The following is a 22,344-nucleotide window of genomic DNA, read 5'->3' on the forward strand; positions in this document are numbered from 1 at the left end:
TGGGGAGCGCTGGGAAGGGCCTCAAAACAACCCCTCACTGCACAGGGCACGGGGAGGTGCAGCCCCGCACAACCCCCGCAAGCATCCCGGGATGGAAGCGGGAGCGAGGCCGGGCTCGGAGCCTGCACCCCCTCTGGCTGCCGGGGCTGGGGGCGGCCCTCACCCCGGAGATGGGCTCCCGGGCACCCCCGACAACGCCGCAACGGACACGGGCAGCAAGCACGGTGCCGTGCAGGGCGGCGGGAGTGCGAAAGCCCCGAACCCCCGGGGATGGGCTCCCGGGCAGCCCCGCCGGTGTCGCACCGGACACGGGGAGCAAGCACGGTGCGGTGCGGGGCAGCTGGGGGACGAACCTCTCCTCGGTACCCCCGGGGATGGGCTCCGGTGCCGACCCGCACTCCCGGGGCTGGGCTCCCGGGCACCCCCGACAGCGTTACACCGGACACCGGGAGCGGTGCCGCCTGGGGCAGTGGGGGGGGTCGAACCTCTCCTCGGTAGCCCCGCACCCCCGGGGATGGGCTCCAGGGCAGTCCTGCCGGCGACGCACCGGACACGGGGAGCGAGCACGTTGCCGCGCGGGGCGGCGGAGGTGCGAAACCCCCTCGGCAGCCCCGCACCGCCGGGATGGGCTCGGGGCAGCCCCGCCGGTGCCGCTCCGCGTCCGACCCGCCCCCCGGCTCCCCGCCGCACGCGTGGCGGCGCTGCCCGCCCCCCGGCCCACGTGCGCCGCCGCGCCGGCTCCCCGCCGCAGTCCCGGTGCGGCGGGCGCTGCGGTGCCGGCATGGCGGCGGGCCCGGGCGGCGGCGGCTGGGGCCGGAGCCGGGGCGCCGTGCTGCTGCTCTTCTTCTCGCTGTCGCCGCGGCCGCCCGCCGGGGCCGCGTGGCTGCTGGGGCTGCGTCCCGAGGACACGGCGCCGGGCCGGGTGTCGCTGGAGGGCGGCGCGGTGCAGGCGGCCGAGGGGAGCCGCTTCCTCCTGCGCCTCTACTTCCAGCCGCCGCCCGAGGGCAACGCGAGCCGCGGGCCGGCCGGGGAGCGGGAGCCGCGGCTCGTCTTCATCGAGGAGGCGGCGGGGGGCAAGGCGGCGCGGGGCCCGGCCGAGCGGTGCCGGGAGCGCAGCGCCTGGGCCTCGGACGTGGAGGTGGTGGGGCCGCTGCGCTCGGGCGGCGCGGCGGGGTCGGCGCTGGCCGAGGTGCGGGTGCGGGAGCCGCGCAAGGGCGAGGCGGCGGCGGCGCCGGGCGGGCGGCTCTTCTCGCTGTGCGCCTGGGACGGGCGCGCCTGGGCGCACCACGGCGCGGCGGGCGGGTTCCTGCTGCGGGTGCGGCCGGCGGCCCCGGCGCTGGGAGCGTGGCTGCTGCCGCTGCCCGAGGCGGGCTGGCTGCGGGCGCTGGGCGCGCTGCTGCTGCTGGGGCTGTCGGCGCTCTTCAGCGGGCTGCGCCTCTCGCTGCTCTCGCTCGACCCGCTGGAGCTCCGCGTGCTGCGCAACAGCGGCTCGGCCGCCGAGCGGGAGCAGGCGCGGCGGGTGCAGGCGGTGCGCGGCGGCGGCGGGACCTACCTGCTGTGCACGCTGCTGCTGGGGCAGGCGGGGGCCAACGCGGCGCTGGCCGGCTGGCTCTGCGCCTCCCTGCCCGGCGGGGCGGCGGCGGGCAGCGGGGCGCGGGGAGCGCCCTGGCTGCCGGTGCTGCTCTGCGCCGCCGCCGTGTTCCTGGGCGGAGAGGTGCTGCCCTACTCGGTGTGCTCGCGGCACGGGCTGGCCATCGCCTCCCGCACGCTCTGCCTCACCCGGCTGCTGATGCTGGCCGCCTTCCCCCTCTGCTACCCGCTCAGCCGGCTGCTGGACTGGGCGCTGCGGCAGGAGCTCAGCGTCTTCTCCACGCGGGAGCGGCTGCTGGAGACGCTGCGAGCGGCCGGGCCCCACGGAGACCTGGTGCGGGAGGAGTTGGCCATGGTGCAGGGCGCGCTGGAGCTGCGCACCAAGGTGGTGGAGGACGTGTTGACGCCGCTGGCCGACTGCTTCATGCTCCGGGCGGACGCCGTGCTGGACTTCGCCACCGTCTCCGAGATCCTCCGTTCCGGCTACACCCGCATCCCCGTCTACGAAGGCGACCGGCGCGACAACATCGTCGACCTGCTCTTCGTCAAGGACCTGGCCTTCGTCGACCCTGATGACTGCACCCCCCTGCAGACTGTCACCCGCTTCTACCGCCGCCCGCTCCACTGCGTCTTCAACGACACGCGCCTCGACACGCTGCTTGAGGAGTTCAAGAAGGGTGAGGCTGCCGGGCCGCCACCGCCCGGGATCCCCCTGCACCCCCACAAAGGTTCCTTGGTGAGCAGCGCCCACCCCACGTTGCCTCCTGGCAGGACCCGGCAGGTACCGGGATGCTGGGGCAGTTGGGCCCTGCGTGCGCTGGTGACCCTGGTGTCACCTGCTAGAGCAGCCCCTGGGTGGATGGCGGGCTTGCCGTGCTGGTCGTGCCCGTGATGTTATGGAGACTGTAAGAGTCTGTGGCCTCAGAGGTTGGTGGCTCAGCAGGTCAGCCTGTCCCACAGGGCAGATGGCTCTGCGGGAGCCTGGCGGCGTGGGCACAGCGCCTGTGTTGCACCCCTGCCCAGGCAAGGCAGCGTTCGCCAGCCTGTTCGGCGCAGAGGAGTTCGTGGCTGGAGACCATGTCTCATTACTTAGTTCTCGCGGTTTCAGCTTAGCGGTGAGAAGCGGATCTAGAAAAGGTTTCTGTGCAAATGCTCTAAAGGAAGAAAAAAGCCTAAACCTTTAGAAAGAGCTGTACTTTTTTTTGCAGCTGTGACGCTACTCATAATGCAGCAGCTGCCAGCAGCCCCAGTGATGCTGAGAGCTGTACTTCATTAACCGTACCTTGAGAATACTCACAGCGTGTGTTTTCCCCTCCCGCTGGGAAATGTATTTTGCTGCATGTTACTCGGTATGTCATATCGTGGTGAGTGAGTCTTTAAGAAATGGCTGCAGCGGTGACATCCTGCATTATGTAATGCGGGAGGACAGCACTCGGCTCCGGGGCTGTCTGGGGCCACTCTGCTGCAAGCAGAGCTAATCATGTGAGAAAGGCCAACCTGGTCCATCCCAGATACTGACAAAGCCTCTCTTGTAGTTTTCTCCTTGCTGTTTTTTTGAGCCGGGAGAAGGGGAGGATAGGAGCTTTCTTGTGCATCAGGAAAGTGATCAGCAGATACATGTCGGTCAGTGTCCTCTCTGGAGAAGCCGTGTCCCCATTGCCTCCTGGGATCACAAGGAGCACCTACTCTCTGCCCCTCAGCGTGATTGGAGATTCCCAACAGTGTAAATCAGCAAATTCCTGGGGTTTATACTGATACTGTCAGCAAAAGCATTAAGATCGTTCTCTGGCTTCAGCCTTGATGAGCTGCAGTAGTCTTCCCTCTCCTGCTTCTTCTAGCATAACCAGTTGTTTCTTCTCTTCTTAATTCCTTATGTGCTTCATAGTTCCTTCTTAACTGTGGCTTCCTGCATGATCCTGCATTATTGAAGTTTACCTTAGGTCTCTGTTACCTTTCCTTTGTCTAGAGAGTTGGGTGTTACCAAAGATGTCAGATGACTTCTGCACAATCTCCCTGGGTCAGCCTCCCCTGCACTTTATCCAATTTATTCTGATACATTTAACTACTTCTCCCTCCAAATCTCATCTACAGCCTGGTATCCTATGGATCAGTAGACCTATAGAAATGGACTTGTGGTTGCTTAGCTCGCTGCCCTTTGCTTGCCCTCCTCTCTGCCCTGCTTAAACAGTGATGTTTTGTGTGTGTTGCTCCCTGAGCTGACAGGTGCCTTAACAAGCCTTGCTACCTGCCCTGCACTTTCACATGCTAGTCCTCATCTCAAATGAAGATTATCCAGCCTTTTTCAGCTTTGCTCTGTTAAAGTCTCGGCGCTTCGCTTGAGGCTCTTCCTATCTTACGTCTGTTTGCCATCGTGGCCTTCTGAGGCATTTTTGCTGCAGCCCTCGTGTAGAGCTCTCCCTAAATCTTGTTTCTATTTCTACCTTGTTCCTCCTTGTGTGTTTTAAATTACACAGCTGAAAAGCCTTGTTTTTGGTCGTAGTATCTAACTCAGCGCAGTGATTAGGTCTTCCCACAAGTGTTCTTTTCCTCAGGTGTTGCTGTTCTCTTCCAATTAATCCTTCCCCTAATTGTAGGCATTTGGTCACTCACAGGACCCTGTGCCTGTGCCCTCAACCCAGCCCTGAATCCCTCCTAAACTCTCTTTTCCCAGCTCCAAATACAGGTCCCTGTGCCAGCTTCTGTGCTGCAATAGACATTCGCTCCCAGCTGCCTTCAGTCCCATCCACTGCCGTTTCAGCCCCATTCTCTTGACTATTTAATTTCTAAAATAAAGATTTGCCATTTGTAATTAAGAATCTCCATCACTGTCTCCTTTTCTGTGTCTATTTGAATTATGGTGAGGTATCTTGTTTGATCCAGTGAAGGTTGCTTGCCATGGCTGGGTCTTCTGTGACACCTCCACTAATTAGAGAGTAGGCAGATTGCCAGTTGTTTCAGCCAGTCTTTAATGAAGGTATTCATCACTTCACACATTCAAGGTGCCTGCAGGACAACAGATTCTCCCAAGTGATAAGGCCCAGGCACTCTCTAAGAAATGAAAGTCTCAGGTAAGGATGGGCATTGATAACCACCTCCAAGTCCTTAGGTCCCTGACAAACCTCTAGAGTGGCCTTGCTAGCTTTCATTTCCTTCTCCCGTGATTAACTCAACCGGTTTTTTTATCCTTTATTTCATTTGGTTATTACAGTGTTTCTACAAGAATACCCATCAGGTTTTATAGCTTTCTTTCCTGCATAGCAATGTACACTTCTGATCTGTTTCACTAATGGTTGATGTTCTGCCACATTCACTATACGCATAGTGTCATTATTTTTTTGCATGATGTATAAGTAGCACAATTTCACTGCCAGAGCTCCTTGCCATAATACACAAACATTTGTTCTTACTGAAAGTGTCAGAGGATGATTAAATACAGCACTTCAGGACTCTTGCTCACACCTCTGGCAGCACTTTCCCTTTTCTGTCTCTCCTCCTACTCACTGCTATCACACTGTATTACACTTACTTACCTTTTCTCTCATTGTGCTATTCTAGCTCTGAAGATTATCAGCTTTTCTTCCTCTCTGGTCTTGTATAGAAGGGGTCGAAGGGAAGTTTTCTAGGTCTGCTCACACCTAACCTTATTCAAGCTCAGTTCCATTAAGATACATTGATCTTTGCCTTCAGTTTAATCCAGACGAGAGTCATGAATCCCCACTCCACCAGCAAGGACTCTGTGTAGATGGGATTACCCTTCCATGGATTCAGGGAAGGGCAGTTCTGTAGCATCAGCTTGCCGAAACATTTGAATTGTATGAACATAGTAGAATACACTTTGTTAGTGCCTACAGAGCCAATGGGCTGGAGTGGTTACGTTACCCAAGAGCAGCTCAGAGCTCCTGCCTGACAAAACCTGGCCCCTGCCCCATCGCAGCAGAACTGGTCAAAATCTTCACATCTGCTCTTCCCAAGCTGCCTGCGACTGGTTCGATGTCTCTTTTGGTACTAATTCCTGGAGAAAGGTGGTTAAGCTTGGGGCACTAATGGGAACTGGGAAAACCCAGAGAAGTCTGTGGAAAACAGCGGGGTGGGGAAGGAGGGGGCTGGCCTGCAAGCCAATACCTTGGACTTCAACCTGCATCTGGAAAGAGGAGCGCAGCTGCTAAAGCTGTATTGACAAACAACATTACAGCAGAGTGAGGCAGGTCCAGTTGAAGGCTGGAATTGTTTGTGCTAGAAGATGGTTTTGGCTTCCTTTCCTCATCAGAAGTCAGTGAAATGAACTCAAATAATGAAGCCTAGACACTCAGTTTGCTGTGTTTTCAGGCAAGCTAGACAAGGTCATTGTAGAAGGCATGCACAGTTGTGCAGCATTTGCACAGAAGTGCGAAGTGGAGGACGCTACACAAAATCTGTGTCCTTTCTTCTCTTGAAATAAGAAGATGCACTCAAGTATGGTAACTTTGCCAACCTGGAAGAAGCTGAAACTGCTGAAGGAGTGGAAAAATTTGGAGACAAATTTTTGGCAATTTGTACTGGTGCATCTCAGAGTATGTGGTTTTATTGTAGGCTCCCAGGAGGAATTATCTGATACGGCAAAGTAATAACTGCACCGTATTTATCAAGTTAAAACAATGTAGAGGGGCAGATGAGGTCCCAGTAGGATAAACTTCACCTTGGGAATATGGAGTTAGGAGGGAAGGTTTATGCATTCGTTCAGTGTGAAATGCTGTGGGTGGTACAGTCTGTTTCTCTTCCATCCCTGGAAGATAACCAGAGCAATGCATGTTGCAGCTTCAGTCCTGTGATCTAACTCCTCTTGGGGAGCTCTTCTATGAGGTCGACCTCCTTGTTCTCCAGGTACCTTTGGGAAGTCTTATCCCATTGCTCAAGTAATGTATGAATTTTGTTGACTCATTTCCGGGGGAATTCTATATACAGCAGTGGCTCATTTCAGTAAGTGATTATCCGCTGTCAGAGGAACAGTACAAATTTGCTGTTTTGTTAGTTTTCCTTCAGCTGGGCAGAGGTGCAACTCAAATTAGTCTTCTGTGGTTTGGCATCTTTTAAGAGTTACTAAAAGTAAATTCTCCAAAAACAAACTTCCTGGCTTAGCCAGGAAAACAGCCTGCCCTGTGGAGGACAGTTCTGCCCTAGGGTCTGTCTTTACATTTCAAAATGCTCCACAGCCTCTATTAGACTTCTGCAAGTTGATGTAAGGAGAAAGTGCTTACGCTTGCCAGGAACTGTGGTCAGTACCATTTCACTTGCTTTTCTTACTGTCCTTCTGAGCCTGCAGTCATCACAAGCTCAAAGCACAGCTTGACATTTAAATCAGCCTTCAGGAGATTTGATAGCTGCTATCCTTGGCACCTTGATGGGCTGAAGCAGTGCCCTCCCTAGCCAGTTTTATGGGTTAAGGAGCAGTTTGTTACCCAGGAACCATCCTGTACACCTTCCTTGAAGGGTGATGATCAGGCTGAGAGTGGGTGAGGTGTTGATACACAAAAGATGTTTTCAGTGACTCATGCTGCAAGTCTGCCTGAAACATTGCTTTGCATTCCGCCCAAAACCGTGCTAAATCTTCCTCTGTGAACTCCAGGCTGCTTTACCCGGCCCCAGCAAGCACAGGAGTAGGCCTGCTCCTGGGATGTGCTCAGCAAAGTGAGGGGGGAGCCCTGTCCTTGGGATAGAGGGCACACAGCCTACCATCTCCCTCCTGGGAAATGTCAAAGGCACCTTCAGACTGTGCTGTGCAAATGAATTAAGTGGCCTTTGCTACAGATGTCGATGAAAATAGTTTTGCATTGGCTCTTTAGAAGTTTTTCAGCTTTGGAAAGCCTCAACATCCTTGTAGGCTTTCTTAGGCTCCAAGTAACATGCAAGGGGACCTACCATTTGTGGACAAGCAGGGTCATAGCCAGGAGCTCAGAACTCTGTTGTACTAATGATGGAAGATGAGGCTCCACGTCCCCTCTAATCTTCCCCTTACCCTCCTGATCTGTTTTGTCAATGGTAATACATCAGCTATTCCAAATAGTCTATTTTGTTCCCCGGTTTTTCTTAGGATTAGGAAAAACACCAAATATAAGTAAGAGTATAAGAAAGGCGTCTGTATTCTGCTAGAGCCAGATGTAAGCAGATGAAGTTCTCATCTCTGAGAAAGGTCTGGATTGGATTAGGATTTACAGTTTTCCCTTCGCATAGCTCTGTTCCTCACAGAGCTGCGTGCCCCCACAGCCCTCCCGGTTATTTCCCCCACTGTTCGGGTGTAGCTGTGCATTGCTTTTAGGTGCAAATCTGCAGGTGTGTGGTTTCACCCTCGGTACAGAGTCATGGTAGCACAAGAGCACTCTCAGGCACACTGAAGAAGTTCAAATCGGAGTCCTCACTTATTTCAGATGCAGGTCTGCAAGAGGTCACAGAGGAGCTGGCAGCCCCCGGCCCACAGAAGAGTTCTGATGAAAAGCAAAGAGAAAATAGCTTTCAGTTACATCGTAGTTGTTTCACAAACCAACCTTATTTACCAATTACTCTTTTTTTTTTTGCCTTCCATTTTGTTGCTGTAAATGGTTCATGGCTTGTGGCTGTACCTTTGATCTCGTACTAACAGCTCTAGATCTTGCCGTAAAAATTCATGAAAATAAATTTCACGCTCAGAATGCTCATCCTGTGGAACAAGAAACGAGGCAAAATCTTCTTTAACGTTCCTCTGGCAAAGCACCTTCATTAAAAAAAAAAAAGATAAGGAAGAAGTCTGGGCTGTATTTGCAGCCAAGAGCACTTTCTTTCCCACAAGTAAAGCTGTTTTCATGTGTTCAGACCCTGTTCTCCCATCAAGGAGGATGCTTTGAGGTGGATCTATGAGCCCAAGGTCGTTTAGGTACCTATGAAAAATAAGACTCCTAAAAATGGGCATAAAAGCTTTAGATATCTGTTCAGACGCTTGCTCCATCCGGAAGCTTTCAGCTGTTTACATTAGCTCTGTAATTTAGCATTTTGAGGCTTTAACTTTCCACTGAAGCCGTTGTTTGAAATGAGCAGATTTCATGCAGCTCATAAAGAATTTAGTACAGTTGTATCCCATGCTGAGCAGACACTTAATCACCTATAGAACTTCCTGTGCGAGAGCAGTCCTGTGGAGGCCGCTGCAGCTATTCACACAAGGAAAGTTAATTGCCCATTTGTTCTAGCATTTGCCAAACCAATGCTTTGATTCTCAAGTGTTTCGCTGTGCTTTCCCGCATCGGTGATAGCCCTGTAAAATTCATATGTGACAGCTTGCTGGTGGGGAAGCAGCTTGCCCTTATAATTCATTTCATTTGAGCTCTCAAGCAACAGTTACAATAGCATGGGTTTTGGAATCAGTTTTGCAGATCTTAAAGATGGTTTAGATCAACTTTGGGGTTTTGTTTAAATGATTTACCTCCCTCTATTATACTCCCACTGAGGCAGACCCTCAGGGTGATGGCTGAAGGGGAGAATGTGATGCCTCTGATGTCCCTGGTTCTGTCCCTGTGCCACCCTCCCTTGGTCATTGCTTCCCCCTCATAAAATTGCCCAGCTGCCCTCATACCTGCTCCAAAAGCCACTGCTTATCCTCTGTGCATGTGTGGCAGCTTCCAGAGCTGGGCAGGGAGATGCAGCTGAGCTGGGCAGCATCCGCAGCCCACAAGGGAACAAACCACAGGCATGTGGTCAGGGCACCTGCAGACCCCCCCCACCCCTGCTGGATGGAGGAGACCTTAGGAGCCAGACAGGTCCAGGGCGGGACTTTGCAAACGATCTCCTGTCCCTCAGGTGGAAGATGAAGGCGAACCAGCCCCTTCCCAGCGGGCACTGGCTGGGAGCAGCAGTCATTTCCAAGTGCTGGGACTGGGGTACAGGGCAGGTCGGGGGGTGTGTGGTGCGGGTATCAGCATGCCGGGCAGGGGCTAAGATCAGCTCACTGATGGAGGCAGGAAGGAGCCGCACGAACTGCAACAATTGTCCGTCACTGGGTACCTGCTCTGTCTCTAGTGTGGGTGTTAGCCTGGTAACCTAAACCTGGAGGTTTATAGCGTGGCTGGCAGTGTTTATTTTCTGTGAAAATAAAGAACTTCTGAGCACTCTAACAGCCTTCCTGGCTCTGCCCCCAGCGCGGCGAAACCGTGGGTTTCCTCCCAGACTAACAGTGCAGGGTTATTTCTAAATAATCTCATTTGCTGCTATGTGAATGTGGAGCTGGAATCACATTTCTCTGTGGCTGCTCTACAGTAAATTACAGCTTCGATGTAGGTGTTTGGCCAAAAAAAGAATTGCCTCCATTACTCTCTGACTGCCTTTAAGTAGCACCTAAGCTTTTTGTAAGGGCTTGGTGGTTTTGAGTTTCATTTAAATGTCATTAGCAACAAGCTTTCAGCCAAAAGAAATAACTTCTCCCCTCTCCTTGTTCACCCAAGGACTTGTAGGAGACCAGATGGCCCCAGTGTTTGGGAGCAGGGTTTGGCAAAGGAAACATTTTCAAAAGCTGGACTTTGCTAAGATGAAACGTAGCTGTTGCTGCTGTCTTGTGGCCAACTCGGCTGCTTTTTTTCTTTTTAACTCTCAAGTCAAGTTGCTTTATTGCCCACTGAACAGACAAGATACACAAACTCATGCATGAAAAGGATTGGAATAGCCCGGTCCAAACAACATACTGAATTTTCAGTGGCCCAAGGCTATTGATTTGGTTTTTTAAAGTGCATCTCAGTGCTACTTGCTGCAATGTTGTGTTCTCATTTCTAATTCTGTAGGCGTGGGAGGCAGTGAGCTGCTCTCTGAAATCTTGCAATAAAAGCTTGGTATGAGGAGGAGGGAATTTATACTGTGGAAAATGCCCAAGCTTTGCTGTGAGAAATGTATAGTGCTGATCCGCAGCTGAGAAATATCATTTGCTTGTTTCAGATCCAGGACAGGGTTATTTGAAGGTCGCATGTTCCCCAGCAAGATGTGTTTGGTGGGACTGCTGGACTGCCTTGGATGTGCTTGTCCTTGTCCCACTGTGGGGACAAGCCAGAAGGAAACAGCAGGCAAGGAGGGATCTGTACAGCATCCGGGAGCCCACTCATATTGCACCTATGTACATAAATACTGTTCACATCCCCTCGCCCAGAGCAGCAGGTGATTTTGTTGGGGAAGGCTTTATGAGAGAAGCAGAGGCAGAGGCAGCTGCACAGCAGAAGGGACCTGTCCTCCTTTTGGGTGACCACTGCTGCTCAAGGAGCTCAGCTCCAGGCCTGTGGGGAAAATAAAGTGTTTGTGGGTGTCTGGAGGTCTCTGCAGTACCTGTGGTACGGGTGGGTTTGTGCAGGCGTTGCAAAGGGAGACCCCAGGGAAACAGAGCAGAGGGAGGGGAAGTTGTTGGCTATGGTGCCCAGGAAGGACGTTTTTAACATTTTAAGTAAAAGTTGAAGTTCAGAACCTGTGGGTGCTGCTGAGCAGCATAGGATCCACAGGGGCAGTAAGAAAATTGGTGCTGTTCGTTGGCAGGTCCAAGAATGCATTGAAGCTAGAAACCCAGAAGTTGTTTGTGTCTTGGAAGTTGGGCTCTGGTTAAGCTGCTGAGCAGAAACATAAATCAGAGCAGACAATAAATGAAAGGAGAAGTTGAAGAATTCAAAACAGCTTACAGAGAGCTGGACATGCGAAAACAAATAGTGATGTTACAAGTATGCCAAAAGCAAGAAGCCTGAGAATGTGTCAGCAGAGCTGCCAGCTTACTGGGGACAAGTGAGAAAGCTGAAACCGTGATTGAGAAACACTGCCACTTCCGAGCAGGAGTCACCATCATTGCAGCTGAAGGTCCTGGTCCCAGTCTGCTTGTTTAAGGTAACAGAGAGGAGGTGCTGTCAGGGGCAGGGTTTGGAGAAGACATTCAGGTGCAAGCCGCTGGCTTGAAAAGCATTCAACCTCTGCATCCAGACGGTTCCTGCAAGAGTTCTGCAGGAGCTGGGCTGAAAGCTGCAAACAAATGTACACATTTCTGCATTTACACCAGCTGCTGTTCTGAGGAGCCGGAGGTTTTGCCCGTATTTTAAAATATGTATAAGATCGTTCCAGACAGTGAGGGATAGAAAGATGTGGGGGAGCTGTTCCTGGGAATTTAATGGGAAAGATAATTAACAATAGAATGAGAAAACACCAGGAGGATGAGTGAAACCAGTAGAGCCAAAGGACATGCTCACATTTCTGTGTTGGAGGGCGCTGTCTCATTGCTCTGTTAGAGTTGTCTTATGCCAATGAAACCAAGGGTAAGCTGGTATAATGTGCACTTCATTCCTGCTCAGGAATCTGTCAGTGAGCTAAACAGAATGACTCACAGCAGATTGCCTGGGTAAAGAAAGCAAGCAGACCCTAAAAAGAGCCAGACAGAGTCCTGTGACACCTAGAAATCAGCCTGGGGAGTAGCAGCTCTGTTAGGCTGGGCTGTGTCTCCAGCCTTTCTCCTCGAGTTAGGATGGTTGGGGTGGATTTGAGCAATAGCAGCTGATTCTGAGGTTCGCTGTGATCTGTGCCCCTCACTGAGTCTTGTCCACCTGCCAGTCTGCCGTGCTGGGGACCCCTTTCACCCAGGATGGAGGTCTCACTGCCGTTTTGCTCTCCTCCCCCACAGGAAAGTCCCACCTGGCCATCGTGCAGCGGGTGAACAACGAAGGGGAAGGAGACCCGTTCTACGAGGTGATGGGCATTGTCACCCTGGAGGATGTCATTGAGGAGATCATCAAGTCCGAGATCCTGGATGAAACGGATCTGTACAGTTAGTGTCCCAGAGCAGCTACTGCGGTTTCAGGAGCCAGGGTGGGAGCCTGCACAGACAGACAGACATGTGGGTAGGAAACAGGCCAAAGCAAATTATGGTCCTTCTCCAGAGCAGTTCACAGTCATGGTGGGAAAGACGAGAATGACAGAGAGATGCTGGTCAGATGTCAGGAAGTCTCAAATGCTCCAGATAGAGAAGCACCAGCATCAACAGCCAGTGGCTGGGCAGGGCCTGGCCCAGAGACACGTATTCAGCATGAAATGCCCATAGGTGGTTCCCATGCTCCTTTTCAGCCTTGGGTGATGCATCCAGCCGCAGCAACTCAGGACCTGATCCTAAGAAAGAAGTGTGTTTTGCCACTCTGCTCCCTCCCCAGGGAGCTGCTCCTGAGGCTGTGATGCACGGCACATTTGGTGCACTCCGCTGCTCCAGCTGCGGAGTGCACCCTGCCACAGGGTGCAGGAAGATGTGCCTCTCCATATGCGTGTGCATGTAGTGTGGGGCCCTGCGGCTGCAGTGCTTTCTGACTGCTGCAGGTGGGCAATCGCTCTGCTCTCTGCCCTGCAGCAGACAATCGGAAGAAGGAGAGGGTGCCCCACCGGGGACTCAAGCCCCAGGACTTCTCCATCTTCAGGCTCTCAGACAGTGAGATGAAGGTGAAGATCTCCCCACAGCTCCTCCTGGCTACCCATCGGTTCATGGCAACAGGTACCCTTGCCCTTGTGCAAGCCCTGCATCTCCCTGCAGCAGCACCAGCCCTGCAGGGCACCCCTGAGCCGTTCCTGGGTCAGGTTCCGCCTCAGAGAGCAGTTCCCGCCTGTCTGGACCCCCACCCTGGGCATCTTACGGCTCCACCAGTGTGGGTCTGCATTTGGCTCCCCTCCGTGCAGCAGGGTGCTGAGGCTGCAGGGAGGGAGGGCTGTGCAGCTCAGAGGACAAGGGCTTCCTGGCAGCCCCAGCCCTGCTGAGCATACCCGTATTGCCTCCCCTCTAGAAGTGGAGCCTTTCAAGTCCCCCTACCTCTCTGAGAAGATCCTGCTCCGGCTCCTGAAACACCCCAACGTCATCCAGGAGCTCAAGTACGACAGAAAGAACAAGAAGGCGGCAGAGCATTACCTCTACCAACGCAACCGCCCTGTTGATTACTTTATCCTCATCCTGCAGGTGCCTGGGGCAGTAGCGAGTGGAGGGTGGCATGAGGTGGCCCGTTTCTTCTCACTGCTTTGCTCTGGGCTGCTTCTGCGAGTGGAAATGCCCATCTTCTCATATGGGGTGGTGGAGGTCCCTGGATGGGTCAGTGGCCAAGAGTGCAGGGCGTCTCTCTGAGTGGGGTTTCCTTCTCCTTCCAGGGGAAAGTGGAGGTGGAGGTGGGCAAGGAAGAGCTGCGGTTTGAAAATGGGGCTTTCACCTACTACGGTGTACCCGCCATTATGGCTGTCGTCTCCTCAGGTAAGGACTCTGCAGATTCCCTCCAGACCTGCCTTTGCTTCAGCAGACTCCGCTGGGGCTAAGCTGAGTGGTGGCCAGGAGAATGGGCTGGTTTGCAGGGTGGGGTGGCCCTTCTGCGGGGTGGGCAGCAGCCCTTCCTCTGCAATTTCTACACCTCTAACTGTCATTTCAGATAACGATGTGAGAAAAGCGGGCAGCCTGGCTGGATCCTCCTTCCTATGTAAGTATTTTAGGGCAGGCTGGGGCTCTAAAACCAGGTGGCTGGAGGAGGGGTGGGTTTGCACACCATGCAGAGCAGCTCAGGCTCTGAGCCAAGGTCATCCCCTTTAAAAAGCTCAGTGGAGAGACAGTGTGCTGAGGGTATGGTGTTGCAAAGTTCCCACAGAAGGACTATGAGGTCCTTCTGAAGTTTCAGCCATATGCTGGATCCCTGCAGGTGCATCCCAGCACAGCTGGCACTGCAAGGAGTGCCCCTTCTGGAACTTCTGCATCTTCTGGCACAGTGCATCTAGGTCTCAGCGTAACATCTCTGGACCTATTTGCAGTCCTGAGGCTCGGAGCACGAGCTGAATCTGGGTCGTGCCAGGGGATTCCAGGGGAACGGAGGCTGCTTGGGAATTGCATAGATGGGTTGATTCACCTTTGAGCTATTCGCATGTGGAGATAGGGAAAATTAGCTGAGTTAAAAGAAGACACCCTGGTCCTGTTAAATTCTCTGCCTGCAGAGCTGATGGGTTAATGAGCAGATCCTCTGCTTGCAGGAGTTAAGAGGGAGCTCTGGTTAGGGGAGACTGTGAGCCCCTCCTTCTTTGCTGATCATCCCTGCAAATGTTTATTCCCTGATGGCTTGGGAGCAGGTGGAGGTGCTGCCCAGCACGGCCCTCATCCCAAACTCCAGATGTTGCAGTCAGATCTGCACTGCTGATGGTAAGCCGAGGATACTCTGGGTGCCTAATCAAAACAAGAGCCCACTAAGTTCAGCCTTTAGGGAGGTGTAGGGAGGAATGTCATTGAGAGAACAGGGGGAGTCCTTTAAGGCAGGTGACTGCTACTCCCAGGGATCCCAGTCTGCGTGCAGCTCTACAGTTCACCTATTTCTTGCTGCTTGCTTTGCTTCCATTCGAACAGCTGGCTTGTGGACTGCTGGATTAAACCCTCAGTGCATATTCCTGCTCCCCTGTGCGTCTGCAGTGTACTCAGTTTGGAGAAAGGAAAGCAATGATATGGCCAGTTTCCCCTCAGATATTGCTGCATGGCCCAATGCCCCTGTGTCCTCGGTGACCTCCCCAGGTTCCCCCCAGGGCTAAGGCAGTGAGTGCTGCCCAAAGCCCACGGACAGGCAGGGTGTGAGCCGCTGTGGGAGCCGGGGCAGTGTGGCCACATGTGCCGCCTGCCGGGATGCTGCTGCTCAGGGCTCCATTGCTCCCTGTGCTCACACATGATGCTGTGTCACGAGATCTTTTCTGCCAAGCAGCCACCCCCGCCTGCTGTGGGACATGCGCGTTGCCTGCACGGTGCTGCACCCCTGGGCAGTGAGGAGGCAGGCAGAGGTCCCAGGGGGGCTCTCTTGTCGGGCTGGCATCCTTGCAAAGTCCTGGAAGCAAAGTCCAACAGAAATGACTGTGAGTAGTGTGTTACGGCAGAGAATTCAGGTGTTAACACTTGAGCAATTAATTTGTTATTAATTAACTCTTGTTATGCAACTCTTTATTGCCAGGCGCTCTTTGGTATTGGTGGCCAAGGTGCGGGGGAGTGGCAGCGGAGACCCCGCACTGCCAGCCGCGCTACGGGAGGGTCGGGTAGTGTGACCAGGGAGCCAGTGCTAGTGATTATCAACCTGTCTTTTGCTCCCGGCTGGACAAGTTTGATCTGGGCAGCACTTTGTACTGGTGCCTCTGCTTGGACTTTTATTTGCATAAAGTTTTCATCTAGTTTTGATGCAGAACAGGATCTTCTGGGAGAGGAGTGGGGAGAGGAGAAGGAAGGGGCTGCAGGGCAAATTTCCTGGCGGTTTTAACTTTGAAGCAATTTAAAAATATGAATCACATAGGCAGAAGGTGATTCTTAGAGCATTGCAGCCGTGCTGTGGGCACAGTGGCTGGAGCAGGGCACTGGCAGGCAGCGGGCTCGCATTTCCTGCTTTTGAGGTGGGCATTGCCAGTGCTGAGAGCAAAGAGGAGGCATCAGAGATGTTGAGTGCTTAGCTTGTGCTGTGTGTTGGTCTCTCCATGCTCCTCCATGGAGCCCTGCATCTTCCAGGGGTGCTGGAAGATTGTGACATCTTCCAGGGGTGCTGTGGAGGGCAGAAGGGCAGAAGGGCCCTCCATGCAGGCCTGCCCTTGAAATTGTCACTTCTGTTGTAACCCACGGCAATAAAATGTGGAAAGGGAACAGCCTGTGATTTGCCATCTCTATGGCAATGGGTCAGGCGGCCCCAGACGTGGGGTCCTGCCTTCTTGCAGTTCCCACATGGAGCAGCACCCAGTGCGTGGCTCTTCTTGGTATTGCCCCAGGTCTATGGAGACCCAGGGCCTTGCAGGGAGCAGCAGGCAGCCCAGCACAAATGCCTTTGCTTTGCATCACGCTGAGGGGCTTCTGCCATCCCCTGCCTGCAGCTGTGGGGCTGTGAGGAGGCAGAGGCTGTTGCAGAGCACGTTCCCATTCTGCCACCTGCCTGCACACACAGAAGCATCCCAGATGTGGAGCCTAGTCACTTGGTTTAGCTTCTGCCCATCTTCCAGGTGGCACAAGCTGACCACAAAGTCCCCTCTCCTGGCAGAAGGTGGGTGACAGCACTCATCCAATGGGAGGAAGATGCTTTCTGCCCACACCATGGCTCTGGGGAGATGTGTGGCTGTACAGACAGCCCTGGCAGCCTCATCACCTCTTACCACAACACAGAGCAGCTTGCCGATTTAGAACATTCGAGTCTGTGTCCCTGCTGATGTCCCTGTCCCCAGGTCTGGTGAGCATGTCCCCAGAGCAGAAGCAGGGTTTAAGAGGGCTGGGAAGGGATTCTGGAGACAGCAGTGGGGGCTCAGCCCCCAGGCTGCTGGTACATGATTCTATTTCTCACTCTTCCTCTTGATCTGTCCCCTACCCTCACCTCCATCCCTTGCCTTCCCCTGTCTCCTCCTTCCTTCCCGCTTCCTTTCTCTGCAGTGCCTGTCTCAGTGTCCCGTACCTTCGCCTTCAGCAGAGGGGACTCCCTGGCTGGATCTCCAGGTAACAGGGCATGGCTTTGGGCAAGGATCTCCATGTGTGCCAGGCTCTTTCCACCTCCCTGTGCACAGTGCACCAAGCTCCCTCCACTCTGCATGCCAGGCAGTGCTGGGAGAGGAGTTCCCATGGCACCTGAAGCTAGGCAGCCCCTCAGTTGTCGGAGCAAGGGTGGCAGACCTGGGACGGCAACCCTGCTGCAGCCTCCCCAGTATGATGCAATTCCCAGGAAGAATGGGATGGTAGCAAGGGGGAGCCACGGATAGTTTGGGCTTTCTTTGATGTGCAGTTTCTGTAATATCAGTGCTTGGGTTTTCTTGCTTCTTGCTGCTTCTGATGATGGTTACCTGCAGTCCTGCATGTGTGCTGCACCACTTCCCTATCTTTCTGGCAAACCGGGTGATAAAAGGAGATTTTAGCAGAGCAAAGTCAGCAAGATGTTGACGTCACCCGTGGAAGGAACAAGCTGCCTTTGTTCCGTGATAAATCACTCATCAGACAAAATCCATCACACTGCATGTCAGAGGCCATCAGTCAATGTGAGTGACGGGCCAGCTTGCTGTGGCAGCATCTGCTCCTGTTGTGTCGGAGCCGGGGTGGACAGGAGCGTGCCCTCGAGGCAGGTTAAGTGAAACCCCATGGGGTGCCAGCTACAACCAGGAGAATTTGTGCCAAATGCTGTGCAGGAGGCCTGCATTAGCAGAAGAGCTGTCAGTCAAGCAGTGTGACAGGTCTGCTGACTGCACCAGGTGAGATGCCTGCCTGCCCTGTCCCTTTGGTTTGCACGGGGCTGGCATGGCACAGTCTCCACTGCCAGCATGCACCAAGGAGAATCCCACCACCAGTCCTTTGTAGGGTCCCTGCCAGCCCCTGTGTTGCTGGGTGTAGCAGCTGGAGGTGACTGGTCCACCCTGGCTCTGTTCCGGCACTGGGGACATAAGCAGCACGTGAGTGAGTGTGTTTGCTTCTCTGCCATCCCCTCTTGCAGTGAACAGGTCACCATCACGGTGCAGTGGGCTCAACCGCTCCGAGTCCCCCAATCGAGAGCACAACGACTATGGGGGCAGCACCACGCAGCTCCACAGTGGCAGCAACAACATCTACACACCCGACTACTCCGTGCACATCCTCTGCGACGTGCAGTTTGTCAAGGTACGGGCTGGGCTGGCAGGGGCCGTCCCACTCCAGGCACTGCTGTGCCCCAGGAACTTGTGGGGTGCCCATCAGGTCTGGGGGGTCTCACACTCCAGCTGACCAGGGGTTTGGTGCCACCAAGTCCCTGGGAAGTCCCAGTGCGGCTCAGTGTCCACTGAGCTGGGCTTGTATGTCTGTGTGCCCAGGTCACCCGGCAGCAGTACCACAATGCGCTGGTGGCCAGCCGCATGGACAGCTCGCCCCAGTCTCCCGACATGGAGGCCTTTGACAGGGATTCAACCAAGGCCTCGACTGCACGAGGAACCCCACAGACACCCAAGGAGGACCCCACTACCCTCCTGAATGAGAGGAGCAGCATCATGTGTGAGTCACCCTGTGGCCTTTCTTCCCTGCCATGGGCCAATGCTGCATGTCCCCTGGGGGAGGCTGTGCTGGGACACGCTGGCATGATGGTCATCCCACAGCTGAGATGCACATGGACTGGGGCACCTGCGCGTACTGTTCTGTCCCTGCACACGCACACTGATGCAAATGTGCAGAACCATAAATCCTTGTCCCACACACGCTCATGTTCCTCAGGTGTCCCTGGTGCTGGGATCTGCTGCCAGAGCAGGCATCCCCCCACCGTGTCCTGCTCCAGGGCAAAGTACTGCCTGACATGGCTGTCCGGTGTCCCCACAGGCAGCCGCTCCGAGGGGCCGCGCAGTCCCAGTGACTCCGTGTTCCTGCGCATGGAGGGAATCCCCTTCATCCAGGAGGAGCTGGCTGACAATGAGGAGAACAGCAAGAGGCAGAGTGAGTCTGATTGAGGGACACACACACACATGTGCGACCCTGGGGGTGGTGAGGGTTGCGGTGCCCCATGGTGCTGCAGCCCAGCTGGACTTTTGCAGACAGTGAGTGCTGCAGCACCGTCCTGGAGGCAGAGTCCCCAGTTAGAGAGGCTGGGACCAGCTCATCGCCAAGTAGCTCTGAGGAGACGTTGGGCAGGAGGCTGCTGAGATCCCTCAGTAAGTGACTCATGGGGAGGAAGCACACAGGGGAGAGCTCTGCCCTGCCACCAAGCTGCTTGGGTCAGCTCCTCCCCATCCTTGTTGCTAAGAATGCCCTGCATGGGTCTGGCAGAGGGCAAGGGGGGCAGCCCAGTTCCCTGGTGGCCAGCAAAACTGCATGTAGGGCTAGCTCAAGCAGAGCCAGCTGCCTAGTCCCGGCCCTGAGCATCCTTGGGCCCCAGCACCCAGCCCTAGGCGTCCTTGCTGTTGCAGGTGGGCGCAAGCAGCAGCTGTCGCCAGAGGGTGAGAAGACACCAGAGGAGAGCTCCAATCTTGTCCCGTTAATCACCTGAGCAGCGGCGTGGCCGGGAGCGCAATGCTGGAGGCCCATGCAGACTGGAGGTAGGAACCTGCCTCTCAGTGCAATATTCCTTTCCCAGTGAAAGGGAAACTGCCCAGTTTTAATAGCGTAAAATGAAGTTGCAAGCAGCAAAGCCAAATGATGCCATTTGGAGCCCATGCAGGCATGCGTGGTGCTGGGGGCTGCAGCAGGGTGAAGGGATGCAGCAACAGACTCCAACCATCCTTGGAGAAGGAATGGAGGTCAGAGACAGAATGGGACCCTAACTTGCATTTTCACAGTTAGAAGTGTGTCTGCACCACTACCCCCAAGCCTAGCTAGGAGAGGTGCTGCAGGCTTGAGCAGCAGCAGGTCAGGGAGGGCAAGCTCTGTCCATCTGCAGCAGGTTCCGCTTCTGTCTTCTAGGTCTGCAGCATGGGGGTCTCCTGCTGTGAGACTCATGTCCAACAGCAGCAGGTCTGCACTTGCTCACTGCCTGCCCACCCGCCTGCCCGCTCGTGCCGCCCCTCCCTGCAGGACTTGCGCAGAGCCTCATCCCCAGGCGAGAAAGGATGTGCCCCTGGTGGGGCTGAACCACGCAGGCGGCCTGGACCAGCTAGTTGGAGTCCGAGGGCCCTTGCCCAGCTGCTCCCTGGTAGCATCTGGTGTCAAGGAAGAAGTGGAAAAAGGAAAGGTGGAGAAGTGTCTGGCATGGTGTCCCTGTGAGCAGAGCAGGGAGGGGCGGCCCAACCCAGAACTGCCCTTAGCATCATTTACCATCCCCAACCCAGCCAGGCCCAGAGCCCCTCGGTGCTGGGTGCTGCACAGACATGGTCTCTGTCATAAGGAGAATGTGCTCTTTGGGGGGTGCCACATGCAGCTCAGGGCCCCAGCACATGTTTGTGCCGTGCCTATTGCCACACACTCGCAGCACCTTGCGCATACTGACCATCAACACAGCCCGGCTCTACCAAACCCCTGCTAGGCACAGGACAGGGAGCCCAGCTCACGGCTGAGCACAATCCCTCTCCCTGGGGAGAGCCGCTCCACACTGCATTGAACCATCCTCCTCTCCGCGCGTGGCTGCCTGCACCGAGGGAGGCTCGCACCAAGCCTTTGGGTTGGTACAGACCAGTCAGTAGTTTTTGTAGAGGCTGAACGCAACGGGGATATTAAAAGTGATTTCTCCCTGAGCAGTGCCCTGTCTGTGTCAAGGGGTGTAGGGAAGGATGGGCTGTCCTCATACCTGCAGCCAGAGGTGGCTGGAATAACAGGGCTCAGCATCTCTGAAGGGAGCAGGTAGACAGCCAGGTCAGCAATTACTTCCCAGTTTCTCCTCATGACCCTGGGCTCTCTGTCACTCTTTCTGCCAGCAAAGCACTCGGCCGTCCAAGGAGTTACACCATACTGGGGAAGAACAGGAGTTAATATCGTGCCATTGCAAACACAATGGTGGGATACACATGCTGGAGTACAGCCTGACAGATAACAACATAAATCTCATAGTCCACCAATGCTGATAACACTTCAGCTGGAACCAACTGCATTGCTGTCTGGGTACTGCCTTTCTGAGGAAACACAAGGCAATTGAAAGGAGGCCAGAGGAAAGCAAGGGCTGGAAAACAACCTACCCCAAAGGCTGAAGGAAACTGGGTCGCCTAATCTTAACTGGTGAAGGATGTGAAGGGGAGAGAGGAAGTTTTCAAATACATAAAAAGCTGTTGCAAGGAGGAAAGGAATAATCTGTTCTCTGTTGCCATGGTAAATGGGGTAATGGGTAATGAGCTTACCCTGCAGAAAAAGAGAAATTTAGGTCACTTGTTAGGAAAAACAAGGCTGGTAAGGCTAGCAAAGGGCTGGTACAGATCATATGTGGGGTGGTCCAAGCTCCACACCTAGAGGTCTGTAAGCACAGAGTATAGGCAGATGTTACAAATTACAAAAGGAGAGTTGGTTCTTCAACTCCCTCCCCTGAGATCAGCCCTAGAAGTCATCCATTAACCACTACCCCATTACCCTGGCTGTGGATGGACACCAAGAGGAGAAAAAGCTCCCCACATCCACAAGCTGTCTCTGGCTTACTCTTATGTAACACAAATGGAAAAGGACAAATGAGACCCCATGCACCGCCTTCAAACACAGCAAGAGAACAAGGCACCATTTTTGCCTTCTCTGTCTAAGCTGCAGCACAAGCAAAATCCACCAGGGCAACGCTATCACTAACTGACCAAAGGAAAAGGGATGTTCCCCCTTCTTCACGAGATTTTGGCAGGAAGATGCCCTATCAAGGTAGTAATATCAGCTCACAAATAGATCTGCTAACAGTGACTGCAGAGAGCAGAAGCAGATGGTCCCAGCTCTTTTTCAATGCCAGAAACACAGGCTATTGCTGGCAGGCCTGCTGAAGTCAGGGAGGGTAGGTGGTGGTTTACCAGGGGCCTGCTGAGAAGGAGGAACAGGGAAGATCTGCTTTTCAACACATTAGCAACAGGACAGTGGCTCTGGGCCAGGGAGAGATGGACAGATGCGATGGGTCATGCACAATCAGCCAGAAAGCAAGCACATATAGATGCACACAATGGGCTGGACAACAGGGCAGGGGGGTGAAAGCAGAACACAAGATGGACACGGGAGGAATGAGTCAGCTTCAAGCACTCAACTACGCTCTCCCAATAGGACTGTGCCCCATTAGCAGCAACTAAGGTCATCAGAGATGCAACACACCACGAGGGAGAAAGGGAAAGCCTTGAAACAAACCAAGGTCCAGTGGACAAACCAAGGCTTTAACCTCAGCCTGGGAAGAGGCTATCAGGCTGAAG

The 22,344-nt window shown here is 54.3% G+C and overlaps 1 protein-coding gene across 9 annotated transcripts; it reads left to right on the top strand.

Annotated features, from left to right (window-relative positions):
• Positions 1-730: 730 nt before the first annotated feature.
• CNNM1 (cyclin and CBS domain divalent metal cation transport mediator 1) lies at positions 731-22,226 on the top strand. Of its 9 annotated transcripts, none has more exons than XM_054072031.1 (13): positions 731-2,267; positions 12,224-12,367; positions 12,938-13,078; positions 13,365-13,534; positions 13,720-13,819; positions 13,992-14,039; positions 16,982-17,044; positions 18,027-18,190; positions 18,379-18,556; positions 18,875-18,988; positions 19,087-19,203; positions 19,459-19,587; positions 20,899-22,226. In XM_054072031.1, exons 1-12 carry the CDS (start codon positions 782-784, stop codon positions 19,536-19,538), a joined length of 2,805 nt encoding a protein of 934 aa, XP_053928006.1. In that variant the 5' UTR covers positions 731-781; the 3' UTR covers positions 19,539-19,587; positions 20,899-22,226. The 9 variants fall into 9 exon arrangements, 7 of the variants coding, with proteins under 7 accessions (XP_053928006.1, XP_053928005.1, XP_053928007.1 ...); XM_054072030.1 differs by lacking the exon at positions 20,899-22,226 and adding an exon at positions 19,952-20,718; XM_054072032.1 differs by lacking the exon at positions 20,899-22,226 and adding an exon at positions 19,952-20,718 and having other exon boundaries at positions 12,941-13,078.
• The last annotated feature ends 118 nt before the right edge of the window (positions 22,227-22,344 follow it).

The sequence above is a fragment of the Cuculus canorus genome, chromosome 7, assembly GCF_017976375.1.
Source record: "Cuculus canorus isolate bCucCan1 chromosome 7, bCucCan1.pri, whole genome shotgun sequence".
Classification (NCBI taxonomy): domain Eukaryota; kingdom Metazoa; phylum Chordata; class Aves; order Cuculiformes; family Cuculidae; genus Cuculus; species Cuculus canorus.